Source organism: Tursiops truncatus, chromosome 17 (assembly GCF_011762595.2).
Source record: "Tursiops truncatus isolate mTurTru1 chromosome 17, mTurTru1.mat.Y, whole genome shotgun sequence".
NCBI classification, from domain to species: Eukaryota; Metazoa; Chordata; class Mammalia; order Artiodactyla; family Delphinidae; genus Tursiops; species Tursiops truncatus.
The window spans coordinates 54,223,302-54,242,497 of NC_047050.1; the positions used below are offsets into that span (position 1 = coordinate 54,223,302).

Below are 19,196 nucleotides of genomic sequence, written 5' to 3' on the forward strand. Positions count from 1 at the left end.
TAAAAAATAGTGGTTATACAGAAGCCTCCCAAATGCAGGGTTGCTGTGAGGATTAAAAGAACTAATATGTTTAAAGAGCTTTGAAGCATATAACATATTTGGTAGATGGTACTAATTACTGTATTTTTCTCAAAGTCTAAACATACTTTTTCTAATGTTTATTGGATGTCAACAAAAAATGTCTTACCAGCATCTCAAACCCAAGCTCTAAAAATCAAGTTCTCCCTTTTCCCAGTAACCAGCTGCTTCTTCTGATCATCCTATCTTTGTTATCATCACTATCCTTTTAACTTAACTTTCCATATGGAAAACACTTCCCCCTAAAAGTCTTAATCTGTGGAGAGCATATGGTTTAGTTCAGTCAGTTAGGTCAGTTTGTAGAATATATCCAATCACTATACATACATAATAATCTAGTTCAACTTCTTTATTTTATAGAGAAAGCAAATGAGGTCCAGAAAGTCTAAGTAATAGAGGTTAAGTGATCTGCTGATGTTTACATAGCTGATCCCAGACAGCATCAGATTTGTACCTACTATCCTATGTAGCTTAGAACTTTTTATGGAAAGAAACATTTTGAACGTATAAAGTATAAAGATAAAATGCTGTGAAGGAGAAAGTAAGTCATTTGTCAAATAACCTCTCACAGAAGGGCAGTGATATGTATAGCCATTTCATTATAAGAAATTACATCAGGAAAGATCATTTTAGTTTATGAGAGATTGCTGATGGTCAAGCATGGGATCATGCTCTCTGGCTGCCTCTCCACGTACTTGAAGTTAATTGATATCCTACTAAATCCTCAACCACCAGAGACACAGATGCCAAGTTAAATTTACAGTTAGGAAACTGTTAAGTTATGATTTCGGTGAAACCACCAAATCCTCTGTGTTGCTCATTCTTTTCTGACCTGTGACCTAGATCAAATAACTGCTCCTTCTTCTTTAAAACTGAAACACCCTTATTAGTAAAGAAAATATATTTCTTGAACTCAATGAATAAAAATATATATCATTACAATTATTAATTACGGGTTATGATGAGATTCTTGTAAAGCTGTATACTTCAGTAAGCGTTTAGTTTGTGAGACTGAATCAGCTAAGCTAGCTTTTGTCAGAATTAGGACTCAATGCTTCTGAAATACATAAAGCCTAAAGCTAATCTTTCATTCCTTGTGCTTATAGACTTTATAGCATTCTAGACCAAAAGAAATACTAGCCCCATATTTCCAAATTAACCATATTAATTTAATATGACAGATGACATGGAGTTGTTGAACTAATCGTTCATTGGCAACACATATATGGTACCAGAAGCTTCAGAGTAAGATCCTTTCAGTGTATTATGCCAGTCTTAGAATGGAAAAATCTTCTTAAAATTGTAACAACTGCAAAATTTTCTTAGCGGTAATAGTTAAGACTATGGACTTTAGAAGCTAGAATATATGGGCTGAAATCCTGTTTCTACCATTTACTAGCTGTGGACCCAGGTAACTTATTTAATCTCTGTGCTCCAGCTTCCTTATTTATAAAATGGCAAGATAATACATACATCACAATTTTGCTATTATGATTAAATAAGCTTATAGAAGTAAACCATGTATTTGGTGTTATTATTGCTATTATATATGAGAGGAGACATCATTTGGCACAAATTATTGTCAATCTCTACAATTTTCATTAGCCAGACCAGCTAAAGAAACACAACAGTTAGCCATATTGATCCTTATACTAGCATAAATTCAGGCATTAAAATATTATCACAGTATTCATAGATGAGATGGTTTTATTTCTCAGGGAATCTTGTGTCTGCAATTTTGCTTTGTTTTCACTAGATGGAACTACTAATAGTTGAACTGGGTAGATTTAGAGAGTCAAGAACTTGAGAAAGCTAAATTAATGGAATTTTTCCAAGAACAGGAACCCGTAGGCAGTTTCCTTTTTATAAAATAACATAAACCCTTTACTTGAAACTGTTAATCTGTGGTTCATCTGGACTTTCTTGCTATTTTATAAATTGAAACACTCAAGCTCAAGGTGAAACCAGTTAATGATGAAAGACCATATGTTAACCTCCATAATTAAAAGCATGTGCTAGGAGGGGAATCAGTCTTTCTAATAGAAATCAGTGCTTTCCTATTTGTATTTTTTCACCTGATTCTACTTAAAACTACACTATAAAAGTATTTCATAATAGCATCTCCTTACCCATCTGACCTTCTTTCCTCACATTGATGTACTGTCTTACCAAACATTTTTGCCTGACACAAATTATCGTATTTAATCCTCACCCCAACCTAGGAGATAACTTTACAGGTAAAAAATAAAAACATAGAGGTATTAATTATCTTGCAAATTCAGGGAATCTGAAGTAAAGCCTACATGCCTAGCCAGTTTATTTCTCACATATGCACATCATCACACACTTGGGGACCAGAGAAATCACAAATGGAAGGGAAGAAATAGCAAAACCTATTGGATTATATAAATTACAAGACATGATAAATTAACCACTTCTGTATAAATCATCCGTATCTACCTTGATGTTATATTTATTCAATTACTATCAAATTTTGGTTTAATTACAAAATGGATCTTTGGCTGGCTTTAGATTTACAAATTAAGTTCTAATTCTACTGAATTATATAGCATTACATAGCAAGATCAGCAACTTAAAAATACAATTTGAAATATTGGTTTGAAAGGTATGTAACCCCCTTTTAACTGATGTCATTTCTTTTGTAAGATGAACAAAATCTAAAATGATTTTTTTTTTTTTTTTTTGCGGTACGTGGGCCTCTCACTGTTGTGGCCTCTCCCGTTGCAGAGCACAGGCTCTGGACACGCAGGATCAGCGGCCATGGCTCACAGGCCTAGCCGCTCTGCGGCATGTGGGATTTCCCCAGACCGGGGCACGAACCCATGTCCCCTGCATCGGCAGGCGGACTCTCAACCACTGCGCCACCAAGGAAGCCCTGATTATATTTCTATTAGAGCCTATTTTAAAATTATTCCATTTAATGTTATACCTCAACAGAAATTGACAGCATTCTATACAAATTATTTTTAAAAGCACACTGGTTCTAAAGTCTCCTATGATGGAAAAATCTTCCATTGTACTATTCTTAATAGTGCAAATTGTTCTCATCTGCTGTGTAAAAGAAGTTTAAGTATTTAAAATCTGTAGTTGCATAGTCAATTAAGCTTTGCTGTGCATCTGCTCTGTTCTACGTCTGATGGGAAACTTTCAGAATAGTAAGATTAACACAGATGCCATGCTCCCAAAACTTATGAAATGGCAAATATTTAAATTAGCATAATTTAGATTTAAAAAGATTTAATTAAAAAGATTTAATTTCAGATTTAAAAAGGAGCTAAGTCTATCTATCACTCAAGGTTGAGGTGCTTGCATGAGAGACACTCACGGTCCATAGCAGTGGACAATGAAAACGTTTCTTTTTTGTGTGCTGAAGATGAGAAAAGAAATGAAGAATCAGAAAAAATAATAACATATCTAACTGAGGGAAGTGTTTTTACATGTACTTTAGAGAAAAATAACTATCATAAAAATTGAAATAACAACATAGGAGGCAGAATTCATAAGTTGTGAATATTTGTGCTTAAATATACAATTCATAAAAATGCATATACTTCTTATTTTACTTGTGTTTATTCGCTGTCAACAAAATTTTATTGACTGCATTTGGGGTTTAAGAAATACTTGAAGTGTATGTAACAGTGTTGTTTCTTTGATCAAAACACCCTTCTCAGAACTTGCTGCATAGGCAAAGATCACTTGTTCCAAACCCTGAGCCAATCTAATTGTATCCATTTTCATGGTTTTCATGAAGTCTAGCTGTACATCTTACAGATGGCTTCTCTGAGATTCTCTTGTGTACTAACAATAAACAAGCCAGCTTGAGAGCCTCTCCACTGCATTTTACGCAAAGTCTACTTTACAAGACTGTATACAGAATGTGAATTGTCAATAATAGTTTGAAAGAAACAGAATTGGAACCTGAGAAGGAAAAACCAAATGAATGGAAAGGCAGTGAAGCTTTATTTGTTTGTTTGTATAATATAGTTTTGAGAAATGTAAAGGGACCATATCCTTCTTTGTTAAGATAAAGAAGGGAAGGATCTTAGAGGTGGGGTTTGAGATGTTGATGGAGCCAAGTCAGCAGATCCTGCAAATTATCTCCCATTTATTAGTTTGGGATTTCAATAAATGGAGCTAAACGGAGAGTGTATTGTGGAGAGTGTTGGTAATTTACTGTGGTGTACATAGAAATTCCTTCCTTTAGTTGTACCAAGTTGAGTAAAACAATTCATGTTACCCAAAGCTCTTTCATCTCAAGCTTCTAAATTTACTTTTTTTTTTTTTTTTTTTTGCTAAAGTCATCAGAGAGGACAAGATAGCAATTTACATAGACAATGGACATGTTTGGTTTTATCTTACATTAATAGTTGAGATTTTAGAGCTTAGAAAAACTCGTTAATATTTTTTGTATTAATAAATATCAAATCTGGTTTCTTACACATTAAATCATTAGATCACAAAGAAGTGAGTTTCATAGAATGTGGAAAGGGATAGGGAGATGGCAATCATGAAGTAGCATGTTGGTGCAAACATTAAAATAATGTGAAACATCAAAGTAATCAACGTGAGGGGAATAAAGAAAATGTAAAATACAGGATAAAATTTGGTGAAGGTCTTAACCTTGTAAAGATAGATCATTCTACTTAACTCCTGTGTAGCAAAATTGGCATTGATCCAATGCCAGCATTTCATCAAATGCCAGGATTTCAGTATAATCATTCATCGATCCTTCTGTTGCTCTTTAAATCACAGATTAAAACAAAACAAAGAACAACAAAACATAATCTACTTACTGAAACACTGTTTTCCCAACATACATAAGTCTCCAATAAAGATGAAAAAATTAGAAATAAAAAAACTATGACAGAAGCAGTTATATTTAGTTATTTATTTTACCCTTTGCATGTGTTGACCTTGATAAGTTAGTTCAAGGTTTATTTCATGTGAATCACTAAATGAAGGGGTAGAGATTTAAATTTAAATTTAAAAGGTTTAGAAGCCAATGAGGAGTTCTGAGGCAGAAACAAACATGTAAAAAAGAATGGGTAAGAAGCACAATTTGCTGATTACAAACTATTATATAACTGTACAAACACTGTTATAGAAATACATGTGAGATCTTCATTAATACTGGCTAAACTAGTTAATATCAGTTCGCTGAACAGATGGGAGTCAATAAACATTTTAATTGAAAATTACAAGAGAAAATTACATTAGATTAAATCACAAAATGATGACTTTCACTGGAAAGTTTCAAACAATGTCTGTAGGATATTAATACTTACCTGTGAGAGGATAAAGATTTAATATATAGAATATGTAAGTAAAGATGTAATAAACGATATTGATATTTCATGATAAAAGAATCACATCGAAGAACTAAACAATTTCACAATTTTCTTTGGTATTATGTTCACAGAAACCCTCCTTCAAAATGAAAACTCTCTTCTTTTAGGGTAGTGACTAGATTTTCATCTCTATATTGTCAAAGACTAGGCAAGGGCATGACAAACACTGGCCCTCAATAAATGGTTGATGGCTGAAGGAATGTGTGGTTGAGTCTCAGAACTGATACATAAGCCACTGGTTCTTTCTGTGGAAATAAAACCTACTGACGACTGTATCTTTCACAACTTCTAACTTAAATTGTATCAATATAATAATATTCAATTAAAAATAATACTGTCCTAATAAAAGGTGTAATAAACCAAACTTGACTTAACAAAAAGAAAATGATAGAAACAAATATTTACATGAACTAGCACAAGATGTAACTTAATATGTCTAACATCTTGCAATTTCTCTTGAGGCCTTTGAGAATTTTACTTTTGAAAGAATGGCATAATTAGAATGTACTCTTTCTAAGATAGGTAGATTGCAATAATCTATGCAATGACAGGTAAAAAGTAGTAAGCTTCAAAATATTGAAAAATGGCTGATTCCTAAGGACTTACACATTGGTAATATTTAAAAATTAAGTTCAAAATGTCATTTCTGATTTTAATCTATTAATATATTAATGAACACTGACAGACTAACACAGATATTAAAGATTTCCTAGCACTTTGCTAGAAATGATTTTAAAACTTTCTGTTTGACCTCCTTTAAAAAGGTTTAACAGGTAAAAGAGCGCTCAAGTACTAGTAGAATTCAGGGATGAAATTTTTTCTTTTTAAGCCATGAAAAGAACATTGAACATGAATTCAGTGCAGGTAATCAGGGGCCTGTCAGCATTTCTATTGCAAACTTCATTTAAGAGGGTTTATCATCTCTAACATCTTATACACTATTAAGCCAGAAGTTGGCACACAAATTAGCAGCCTGGATGCAAATTTGTTAGCACAAAACATTTGAATCAGTTCAGCTGTTTTGATTTAGACATCAGCCAAGAAACCTTAACTTAGTGTTTCTCCATATATGTGAACACTGAGTAAATATTTTGTCTAGTTTACATAGTTCAGTCAGTTAGAGCACAGAGCCAATAAATTCAAGGTACTGTGTTTCATCTCCAGGAGATTCATTTGTGTTTATTCTGCGTGTTCTCCTAACTTTGATCTGTTGTCTCGTAAATGCAGCTTTTAGCAACACAGAGCTCAATATTAGAACATACAGATAGATTGGCATAAATTCATTACCAACATTTGGGAGAAATTCAAATTACACCTCCACTAACAGAATCAGAAAAGTCATATCTGTATATAAAAATATAGTTTAAACATTGAAACAAAACCATTCCTAAAAATTACAAATTATCTGATGTTAAAGTCTTTTAACAGTATCTTATTGTGCTTTAATAGAATAACAATGAAATAGACCAATTTTCACTTCTCTATATTAAAATACTCATAATAAAATCAGCTTAAAATTATATTTTTCATTGATTCAGTTGATAAACCCCAGGTACCATTATATGGTATTCTAAGAGAAAATGAAATTAAAAACATTTTTTCTTCTTAGATTTCATATATATGTGTTAGCATATGGTATTTGTTTTTCTCTTTCTAACTTACTTCACTCTGTATGACAGACTCTAGGTCCATCCACCTCACTACAAATAACTCAATTTTGTATATATATGGAATCTAAAAAAAAAAAAAAATGGTCATGAAGAACCTAGGGGCAAGACGGGAATAAAGACGTAGACCTACTAGAGAATGGACTTGAGGACATGGGGAGGAGGAAGGGTAAGCTGTGACAAAGCGAGAGAGTGACATGGACATATATACACTACCAAACGTAAAATAGATAGCTAGTGGGGAGCAGCCACATAGCACAGGGAGATCAGCTCGGTACTTTGTGACCACCTAGAGCGGTGGGATAGGGAGGGTGAGAGGGAGACACAAGATAGCTGATTCACTTTGTTATAAAGCAGAAACTAACACACCACTGTAAAGCAATTATACTCCAATAAAGATGTTTAAAAAAAACCCATTTTTTCTTCTTATTTCTTTCAAATCAAACAACACGCAGAGTGTGAACAAACACACAAAAAATAGATATTTGAAAAATTACAATAATATCAAACAGTGAAACACAGCTGATAATTTTATTAAGTAGCTGTGAATGAATAAAGAGGCTAATGGGAACGTGAACAAGCTCGAGAAAAACGCATTTTAATTATCAATCTGTTTCCCCTTCCCTTCACCAAAATCATGCAAACAAAACATCAAGTCAGTTTATGATTTAAAATTTCAATAGACTAAAGTGAATTATTACAATTGGATCAATTTTAAAATGGAGAAGTGGGCTAACAGTCAATTTTCAACATTAAATAAAATTCTGGAATGTATAATTGTAGTAAATAGACTTGGAGACAGATTGCGGTTGTAACTTATCCCTAAATTTTGGCAACTTTGGAGAAATCTATACCTAACTGTTGTAAGATGCAAAACTATTCAAAATAACGGTGTCCCATAACAGTGTCCAATGTAATACGTATATTCGATGAATAATACATCTGAGGGCATTGTTAGGATATCCAAGATTTAACATTTAAAATATAGGTTAAAATGACATCTCTAAAAATATACCCACAAACAAAATTTTAATAATGTAAGTAGAAAAAAGGTAAGTACGTATTTATATTGAGACAGTCTAAAGTTCAGAAAGGACTTAGGTACAACAGTGCTTTTGTTGCATATGAAAATACATTTTATCACCTTCAAAGGAAAATGTGATGCTAATTTTGAGTGCTTAAGTATAATTTAATATGTGTATTTTTTCTTTTTTAGACAATGATGTATATTTCAATGCACCCATTTAACTTTTAGTTAATTTTTAGATTGCTTGTTAAGTTTCTCATTTACCAATATTATTACCCTCATGTATCTGTGTCTCTTGACACAATCGCTTCAGGAAGTATTGTTTTGAGCCTGGTCAGGATTTGGGCACAGGCACAGTAGTCTCTCCTCTCAAGGTGCTTTACTCCCATAAACCAGTTAGGACTAAATTAAAAAGCTCATAAGGCAGTACCCAGTAAAAAAGAAACATGTACTGGACAGAGAATTGAAAGACTATTTCACACTCCCTTGTTTGGCAAGTCTCTTCACTTCTCTGAACTTTCTCCTCTGTATGTGAAAATGTACACCTATACCTGTGCTTTTAACTAGGATGCAGTTATGGGAAGAAGTAGAGCAAGTGGTTGAAGCTTGGGTATGAATGTTTTTTTCTAAAGCACTTTGCCTTGAACGCACAAATAAATCTAATGCACATTCCCTGTTAGACACTAGACAAATAAGTCATAAGAGTTTTCCCATCGTTAAAACTCTATAGAACTGAATGGAAGAGTAGGTACCAAATGGAATAAATTTATTTGCCATAGCTTATGACACAACTGGTAAATAGTTTTATGCCCACATATTATTTTATATGTGAAGTCCATAAGTCATTTACTTTCATAAATTTTTAAATTTTACTCAGGAGCACTGGGTTAGAATTTAAGGGTTATATGTTTTGATTTGTATTTTTCTTTTTTGTCCTTAATGCACTAAATAGTTTTATATCTTATATTGACATATTTAACTTTGTATTATTGTTCATTTACTTCACTTACTGTTGCTTATAAAACTGGAAAATAGCTTTCACATCCATCTTACAGAATAATTTAGAGAATAAAGTTAGGCAAGTTAAGTAAAAGATGTTGAAAATTACAAAACTGAGAAGTTATGTATTACTGTAACTGTGATATATATATATATAAAACATGATGTATTTATATATAATATGTGATATATATATATATATATAACATGGATATTAATTTTAGGCTTTCTTTTAAATTCTCAAGATTTCAGTTTTTCTCTTAAAAGTGAAGAGGTTTAATTAGTAACTTGGTCATTTTTAGTTTTTGTTTTGTTTTGTTTTTTGTTTTTTGTTTTTTTTTGCGGTACACGGGCCTCTCACTGTTGTGACCTCTCCCGTTGCGGAGCACAGGCTCCAGACGCGCAGGCTCAGTGGCCATGGCTCACGGGCCTAGCCGCTCCGTGGCATGTGGGATCTTCCCGGACCGGGGCAGGAACCCGTGTCCCCTGCATCGGCAGGTGAACTCTCAACCACTGCGCCACCAGGGAAACCCCGTCATTTTTAGTTTTAACTTTTAATGAGCCTATGAACTTAAAAATCTATTATCATTTCAGATTTCATTCAACCACTAGCTAACCAACGATCCTGGAAAGTCATTGCACCTCTCTGACCCCAGGAAATGTGGATGATTTATAAATGGAGATGATAATCTGTACATAGGAGATAACAGCTATCTCACAAGATGCTTGTTAGGATTCAAAACAGGAAAATGAGAGAGAGAACCACTTTTGAGATGTGGATGACACACTCTATATAAAGGGCTTAGCACAGAGCTTCCTGCTGCTCATATTTTATGCAGTAAATACACATGCCTACTTTGGTACCATTTCCCCAAACATAATAATGTCTTATATCCTATCTATATATGAAGCACCTCTGAGTATTCTGGAGTCAACCTGATGAACTTGTATAAGGGAAAACTATAGCATAGTTGTTGTTTTTTTCAGTTAAAGTTGAATAAACCCTCTTCTATGAGTCTATTTCCCTTTATAAATTTCCTTTCAAAATGGTATGCAACCCTATTTTTTAAGTTGTCATAGTTAAAAAAAACCCTTGCCATTACTTTAAATTATGTAATCATAAATATTCCTTTAAAACTTGCTAACATAAAGCAAAGGAAGGAAGAAGGACTTTATAATTTTGAATGTTACAAACTCAGCTTTTAAGAGAATCACTCATTACTTTTTATGTATTTCAATCCCTTTCTGAACATTTAGACACTTCAAATTTCGCAACATTCATTATTTTGGAAATTTTACTCCCATATCTTGAAGAGACTTTAGAAATACTTCACATGTCACTAAAATTGAAGATAACCCCTTCACATTATTGATTGTTCTTACACTATTAATATTTATAAAATATATTATTACTTCTATGGGAGTTTTGCATGATACCATCATTTATATAGATCATGTGAGAGAAATGTGCAAATGTAAATACAGATGAGAGAGAATGCATAAATCTCAATATAATGTGAATATATTAAAAACATGAATAAAATAGGAACAGATTTTCTAGATTTAAAAGCCTTTAAATAAACTGTGCCCAGATTATGAGAATAAATAAATAAGAATTTGATTAAGTAATAGCCCTCTAAGTTCTTTATGAGAGATTAAAAAACTCAGTACACTGATTTTATTTTTATAGGTTTGTAATGTCAAAAATAGACTTTATTGAATATATGATTAGTTATTTATTTGATGTGCATATTATAATAGTCTTAGAAAATATTTTCATTCCACAATTGTTTGTTTTTTTGTCTTTTACCAAATGGGTAGTTAACATTAAAATTTACCACAAAACATATAGTCACTAATATTTTTACATAGTACTAATTGGTATATGGTACTCAGATATTAACTTTTGTGATTATCTTCATTGATGCCATCTGAGAAAACTCTGTAGTAAAATTGATAAGGTACAGTAGAAAGAGAGTTGAACAGGAACTTGAAGACCCAATGATCTAGTCTCAGTTCTGGAGCTAATTATCTTTGTAACCTAGTAAAAAAATCTCTTATCCTTTCTAGGCATGTGCATTTTACTGTATAAAATATGAGCAGTGAACTAGCTGGTATGTAAGAATTCTTCCAGCCCTGGAAATACCATGGATTTGTGACAAGATGAATTAACAAATTCATGTAAGTACATTAATCGATCAATATTAAAATAAATCAATATTGGTATGCAATGGATAAAATTAGCCCAGGAGTAGGAGTAACATATTTAAGCTATGGGTCTGCTCCTGATTCATAGAGCCAGCACCCAAAGTAACTGTGTAAAGGTGATAAGAAGAAATTTCAAGAGTGTTTCTCTAATGTATAATAGCCTAGGAACTTAGCCAAAGTGAAATAATAGTGAGAAGATGCTACATTTTTAATTTACTGCTGTGGACAAGTTAGGACTGGTAGTGTTAGGGATGAAATGTGTGGGAGTTCATACTAGCTTTGTGCATGGAAGTGTATTTTAATAATACTGATGATAGCTACTAGTGTCAGGCACTATATATGTTACATATATAATCTTCCTACTGAAATTCTAGTTTCCTTTTTGATAGATAATGAAACTGAAGCTTAGGAAAATTGAGTTGCTAGTACAAAGATAGTTGTACTGAAATTCTAGTTTCCTTTTTAATAGATAATGAAACTGAAGCTTAGGAAAATTGAGTTGCTAGTACAAAGATAGTTGCTGGCAGAATCATTATTTTACTTCAGGTCTTGGTGGCTCCAGAGCCCTTGCTCTTTCTACTTTACTGTAGTGCTTCTCAAATTTTAGATCACATCAGAATTACCTGGATGACTTGTTAAAAACACCTATGTCATTGCCAACTACCAGGGTATCTGTGTCAATAGGCCTGGGGTAGGGACCTGAGAATTCACATTTCTAACAAGTTTCCAAAGGATGCTGATGCTGCTTGTTTAGGAACACTTTGAAATCACTGCAGTGCAAACATTTATGAACAAATAGAATGATATTGTGATATCTAAAGGCACCTGATTACCACAGATATACTTGTGAATCAGGTACAAGGTATATGATGCATATGCTAATCTTATAAATTTTGACTTTTTAGAGATTTCAAAGTGGGTTGCAGGGCGACAGGCTGTGATTATATAAAAAGTATTAATCCTTAAGAATCCTCAACTAGCACCAAGCAATAGCATAGCAAAAGGTGTGATGGCATGAAATGCGTTTGATAGCTGCAAGATTGGAGGCTTGAGAAAAAGAAAGATGATCACCAGCCCTGAGACCATGAATACTGGAAGGTATTCAACAAATTGAATTTTCTCAGTGACATTCCTGTAAAAGTGATATTCCAGATGAGAATGAGAGCCTTACGAGGGGTCTAATTCAGAGAAATTCCTGTAGACATGGAGATTGATCTCCCTGGAAAGTACCATGAATCACCCCACCTGCTCACTTTGAGAAAGAAAAGATGAATTGGTAATGACAGTATCTGTTCTATCATCCTTACCAGACCTCATCCAAAATCCAAATTAGAACTGTCACTGTATCTATAAACTACACACCCCTTTGGATTATGAGTAAGGGGACTGGAAAAAAAGAGAAAGAGAAGCTATGTTTTAATGTATATATAGATAAAATAAAATGGCCTTAAGTTTTATTGGCATCTCAGGCATTTTCCCCTAATCTTTTTGTTAGCAGACATTTTACTTTTAATTTCTCCAACACTGGAATTCAAAGTGGCATATTTTGTCAAATAGTCATGTTACCTGAAGTAACAGGTTCCTCACCAGACATGTTGCTTGGTGCTTCAAAGTTATTTCTCAAACTGGACAAAACATTGCAAGTATTTAATATCCTGAAGCCCTTTCTGGAAACCCTGATATTAAGTAGAAGAAAGTAAAACTTTTGGAACACAAGGAGAAGTATATTTGCAGCCTTAGGGAACTTAAGTTTAGTTGCTTTTGCTTTTTTGTATTTGAGATTAGACAAGTATTTTAGCATTAGAGGGTTTTTTTTCCTATATGCATACAAGGGCATTATTAATTGCTACCTTTCTTAATTTTTGTTTTATCAGATCTCACTTTTGATAAAGTTTTACTATATTTAGAGCCCTGTACGGATGCCATTTGCTACTGCTTTATTTTAATATTTCACTGTTTCCATAGACACCAAACTGTGTGTTCAGGGAAAAGGCATGTGTACCCCAAATCTATTCAGCTAGAGCGTAAATAGTAATGCTAATTAACATCGTGAACAGTAATAACTACCGCAACTAAATCTATGCCCCTGGAGTACTTAATCTATGGAGTAATTCTACCCCTTTTCTCCTTGAAGGATCTCAAAGGCTCTGGCATCAGGTTTTCAAAACCTGAAACCTACTCCTTAATTATTTCTGCTCACACACTCACTCTTCCTACATGGACTTGATGCAGCCCTCACATCCTTCCCAAACCCCTCAACACCAAAAGATTCGGGAAATTTGATGCTGCACAGTGACATTTCCAAACGATTTCAACAGGGTAACTGTGCAGTGGAAGTTCAGCTCAGAGCTATTGAAGCCTTTTGAGGGCAGTAAATTGGGTTGGCTTACCAACTCGGTGGTGCAAAGCCTCCCCAAAGGCGCCGTGTTCAAGGAGAAGGGAATCCGCCTGCTGCCTGAGTCTATCTTTCTTTCTTTGGTCGTCCTGCTTCTTGTTCTTTCTGCATTGCGCTACCGTCCCCGTGCCTGTCCCTCTTTCAGCCCTCAGCTGGCCTCTCCAGCAGGTCTGGGAGAGGACCACTTGGCACCCGGGATGACCCTGTACTCTTTCATTTCTTCTGCCCTTTCCCCTAGGGTCCAACGAAGCCCTTGCGGCGCTCCAATATTTGGACTGACCCCTGCTTGCTTTCCTCCCAGCGGCAGAGGAGGGCTGGGGATGAAGGGCATGGTAGAGGAGCATCAGTCTCCATGACTCATTCCCCAGTGAGTTTTTCGAACTCCCGGAGAGCCTGTTGTTTCAGTGAGGGCAGCGCTGAGGTCAGCATGGGGAAAGGGAGCTTTCTCGGCGCCTGCACCGGATCGCGCGACAGCAGTGGTTGCAGCACCACCGACAGTTCCGGGAACAGAAATATACTGTTTGCTACCCGCCGTCCGTTTCCGCCTCGGACACCCACCCACAGGCCTCCCGAAGGATCCTCCGTGTTGATCCGCGTGTACCTCCTCCTCCCAGACACACACACACACACACACACACACACACACACACACACACACACACACACCCTCACAATCTCGGACACCCTCACAATCTCGGCAAAGGCCAAGTCAGGCATCCAGTTTCAACCTCAGGTGGTCCATGAATATTTCAGGTAGTCTGGCCTTCTAGAAGCAAATAAAGTATTCCCGGAGGAAACAGATGGAAGGGAGGGATTCCTGTCCATACTGCAGCAGGACAGGGACACCTGAGGTTACCTCTAAGCAGCTGACTCAGTCCTGTTAACCTCAAGGGAGGGTTTTGATGGTGGCCTTGGCAGTGGGTGGCTTTTTGTTTGCTGTTGTTACTGGTTTGTAAAGACGTTAACCCAACACACCCACCTTTCAAAAGGTCCCTCAAGACACGACAGAAATTTTCCTAACGTTACTGACAGGGCAGACTGTCGCCCTGAGGTCAGGGGAGTGAGGGTTATCAGCCCCTAGCACAAGCGCGGGGCTGAAACCTGCGGCGCGGTCACACTGAGGCGGGCAAAAGGTGCTAATGAGCGCTGCTGGCAGCTCTCCCCCTGCGTGGACACTGCGACCCTTTCCAGTGCTAATTAACTGCGGGAGAAGGTGCGAGCTCCGCTCTTCCAGAAGAGCTCTGTGGCGGGAGTAATACCTCCTTGGAGTCCCAGAGCACGCGGAAACGTGGATCCTTCTCGAAGTCCGGGGTCCAGAGAGAAGCCTTGAAATCACACTCTAGTACACGGTGGGGGACGCGGCCCACTAGTTCTCACCTGCTGTCCACCGAGGTTAGTGCTTTCTGTACCTTTCCTGCAAGATGTGTGTGCTCCCCCAGGAACTCCCTAGAAGGAGCGTGGGGAAGCACACAGCGGGTGTCTGTTTACGTGGGCGGGACGTTTAAGCACAACTTGGAGATTCACAGTTTCTATGTGATTGAAACCTAAAACAGACACGCTGCAGCTGCAGACTGCATTTCAGAAACCTCTGCTTTCGTGTGTGTGTGTGTGTGTGTGTGTGTGTGTGTGTGTGTGTGTGTTTCAGCCTGAAATAGGCATGCATCAAGTCCAAGGTGCCCCCGCCCCCCCTCCACAGCCCAATTTGGTGCCCTCCATGGCCTTTTATTTCAGATGGCGCCAGGAGAGAGAATGCCCAGAAAGGGTTGCCTCTCTCTTCAACCCCACTCGAGCGATTCAGGCCTACTACTGAAGGACACTTTGTCTTCTACTCTGAGGCGTTTTCTCGCACTGAGCCTCTTTGTCATTGCTGTTGCAGGCAGAGGTGAGATAGTGGAGGGATGAAAAGTGTGGACAGAAAGTGGAATTCTCTTGGCAGGAGCTGTTCACCTGGAAAAGCACGCGCCTGCGACTTGGACTTCCTGAACCCTAGCACTAGCCTAGATTAGGGCCTGCAAAGCTCTTAGAAGGATTCCCCATCCGGAGCTTCCCCGTGGGCCTGGAAGACCAGAAGAAAAACAGCGTGGAAGACAAAAGCAGCCGTAGACATTGGGGGAAAGAACATTTAAGCCATTGCTGCAATCTTGGTTTTCGGAAAAGCCTTGAGACTGAGGTAAAATTACAATAAAATAAGGAGAAGGGGAAGAAGGAGAAGAAACAACTGTAAAAATTGGCACCACTGGGCGACCGGGAGCAAGTCTAAAGCATACAGCCTCTGTAGGTTTGTGTCTCAGAATTTGAGAACAGTGTTCCAAGTTGTAAAATATAGGAGATGTCCTTCAAGTGGAAGATAAGTGACAGTGAAGGATCTTATTACCATTAAAATTTTTTTAATAGTCCGTAGAAAAATGATTTTGGACGGGATCAAAGCAGAGTGTGAAATACTCCTTCTTCCCAATGTCCCCGAAACTGGAATATATTCAGTGGGCCGATTATCTCAGTCCAAATTACGGGAGCTGTGAGTAGAGGAGAGGGGTCTCATTCACAGTGCCATTTAAAGCAAACTAACGCGCTGTTCGTTTCTATCGGCGCGTCTTATCTAAACTATACGGTAGGTACGGGCAGCCGGGCTGTAATTGCGAGCAGCGCTGCTCAGTGTTTGTCAGGCTGGCGTGCTCGCCCAGCTTCGGAGACTCCCTCTCCCTATCTGCCCCTCGAATGTGTTTTGACTCAACAGGTATCACATGAAAACTCGCACTTAACCCCCGGTCATCTTCTAGCAGGAGCCACCTCAACATTTTTCCTGCCAGGAACTGTCGCTGGCTCCTTGCGCCTCCGTCACGCGGAGCGCGCGTCTAGCTGGCAGCCCCAGGGCCATCCATTAACCACCGACTCCGAGTGGCAGGCGAACTAAGCATAAATGCAAGGCTCCTCACACGTCGAGCCGGCGACGAAAACCCCTTCTAAGCACCCCGAGACGCATTTTGTGCGCTAGGCAGTGTAGTTACGCCGCTGAGGACAAGCGTTCTGGCTTAGAGCTGTGCTGAGGCTGGCTGGGGGCGGGGTGTCAAGCTTTGAGGAGCAGTTTGGGATTACAAGGCAGTTGCTGCCACAGAGATCAGGGACAACTTCTTGGCATTTAAGGATGTAAATTAAAATTCGAGACATGACACCCATCCTTGGTCCTAACAGAGGGAGAGGTAACCCTTCCAGCTCCCTCCACCCAAAACATGAATTATCATTTCCACTGAATGCAAATGGACTGCCTTCTGTGGGGGGACAGCCAGCTGCAAGCTGTACAATAAACTGTTTCATAGAGACGCGGCCCGATTGCGGTTCAGAGAGGCACTCCTTTACAAAGGAAGAAGCGTCCAGTTTGTGTTGACAGCGGTGGCGCGCCTGGGCCAAAACAACCCCCCTCCCTCCCACCACCCACCCCCGACACACAGACACCCGGGATTTGAAACTAGCTTCACTAAAAACGACATCCCTCGCGTCTATGTGAGCTGCCATGACGGCATGAGTCATAAACACCGCCTGAGTATTTTTTGCAGCAATTAATGGGCAGCAGGGTGCAGGAGAAGTTTTAGAACGGAGCTGGGGATCTATTTTCTCCCGGAGGACAGCTCTCCTTCCAATGATCCTGACTGTCCCTTGCCCTCCTGCTTAGGAATAAATTTTACATCCTACCCACTCCCTCCCCTTGTCTGTTGTGCATGTGACACTCACTCTACCTGTCTGAACGCTGAGACTTGCTGGGGATTTTCTTTTTGGTCGTCAGCTAATGACTTTCCTCCTACCTTCATTCATCGCCAAAGGTAGCTCGTTAACATTTCGTGGCGTCTCAGACCGTTTAAAAGCCCCATTTTAAGCGAAACCTCTACCACAGAACCTATGGAAGCTCCTCTATCATTTATCAATGCAAAAGAGCCCACGTAGAAATAATTCACATATGCATGCACACCTTCATGTTGGTGTGAGGGATGCGTGAAAGACCCTTGTGCCCTAATGCATTTAACATCAGCACATTCCTAACATGTCGGTAACTTTCCTACCTGAAAGGGTTAAAAAGCATTTACACGAGACTCTTTAATATAAATATTCCAGCCAAAGCATCAAACACCACTGGTTTGACTAGAAATCAAGGTAATCTTCACCACCAAGAAAAGTCTTGCAGAGGAATTCTGCCTGGATACCCACTAGTTAGAGGGTATACGAACCAACTCACGTATTCGTTTGAGCATACTGCAAGAATATTTATTGAGCACAAGCTCAATCACTGCATTGAACGCCAAATCTGGCAAGCAAAATGCATTTCCTATCTGAGGGGGAAAAGAGAGCTGTGAATCAACTCCTTCTTCTGTATTATCATGATTATTTTTATCTGTGCAAACTGCAAAGAAGCTACCCCTCTCCGGCGACAAGTCAGCTCACCTCCATCCAAAGCAGAGGGGACCCCCGAAAGCAAACCTACCTTTCACACAAGACACCGTCAATAAAAAGACGAGGTTCCAAAACGTAAATCCACTTTGAGTCCCCATTTTCTTCATCAGGATGAAGTCTAGGCGGCCACATTTAGCGCATTTTCTCGTGTCAGGCTCCCGGGGTTTGGATTCCTTCGCTCGGCTCTCCCCTTTGCGGATCCCTTTCATATTATTCGCGAGCTCCTAATTCCTGCTCCTAAGCCCGGCGCAGCGGAGTTGCTGCTGTTATTGGTGCGCGGTCACAGCTCGAAGTGAATGGTGTTTCTGGGATACCACAGCAACCTTGACGAGGACTCAACCATCTCTCTCCAACGGGGGCACAAAGTCTTTGCTACTCTGGATTCTGTCTTTTCTTGTGCGTTTTTACCCCTCCACCGAAATCTACCTCGATTCTAGCTCGTTATAGCAACCACCAGAAACCACTGGTGAGCCTCTTAAAGGCCAGCTCCTCTCTTTGACAAACTCCCCACAATATTTGAAATTAAGGGGTTTGATTTTTTTTTCCCCCGAATAGATCAATTCTGCCTGTAAAACAGCCCAAGAAATATTATGTTACTGAGGTCTCTATTGCAGCCTATGAATATAGAAGCATGCTAAAGGAATATTTTAATCGGAGAATCTGTATTGCTTTTAGGGAAACCGTGATGATAAATGAATCGGGCTCCATCGATGGCCATGTCGTTATAATGGGACATGTGTTACTACTGTAGTTGCAGTATATTTCAGGCAGGCGTCTCACATTTATCATCCTGTGATTTAATTGAAAAAGGGAGATCACAGAGAAGAATTTATTTGTACACACGCATTTACATATTCAAGTGCCTAGATGTAAACCCACAACCGGGTTTTTTGATCTTTAGGCAAACCGATTTCATCCTTGACCAGGGCGGAGGTGAGAGGTGGGGAGGGAGTCAGTCATCTCCTCAAAGAGTTCGCCCTTTCGTTCTCCCTACCCCATTTTCAGCTGATGTG

The 19,196-nt window shown here is 38.1% G+C and overlaps 1 protein-coding gene across 3 annotated transcripts in view; it reads right to left on the reverse strand.

Moving 5' to 3' along the window:
* Window positions 1-18,392, reverse strand: part of CSMD3 (CUB and Sushi multiple domains 3) — a 1,081,491-nt gene extending 1,063,099 nt beyond the window's left edge. For all 3 annotated transcript variants that reach the window (XM_033843074.1, XM_019931944.2, XM_019931943.2), the window contains exon 1: window positions 18,215-18,392. In XM_033843074.1, coding sequence (XP_033698965.1) covers window positions 18,215-18,392 — 178 coding nt within the window. The remainder of the gene's footprint in view (window positions 1-18,214) is intronic.
* Window positions 18,393-19,196: the final 804 nt, after the last annotated feature.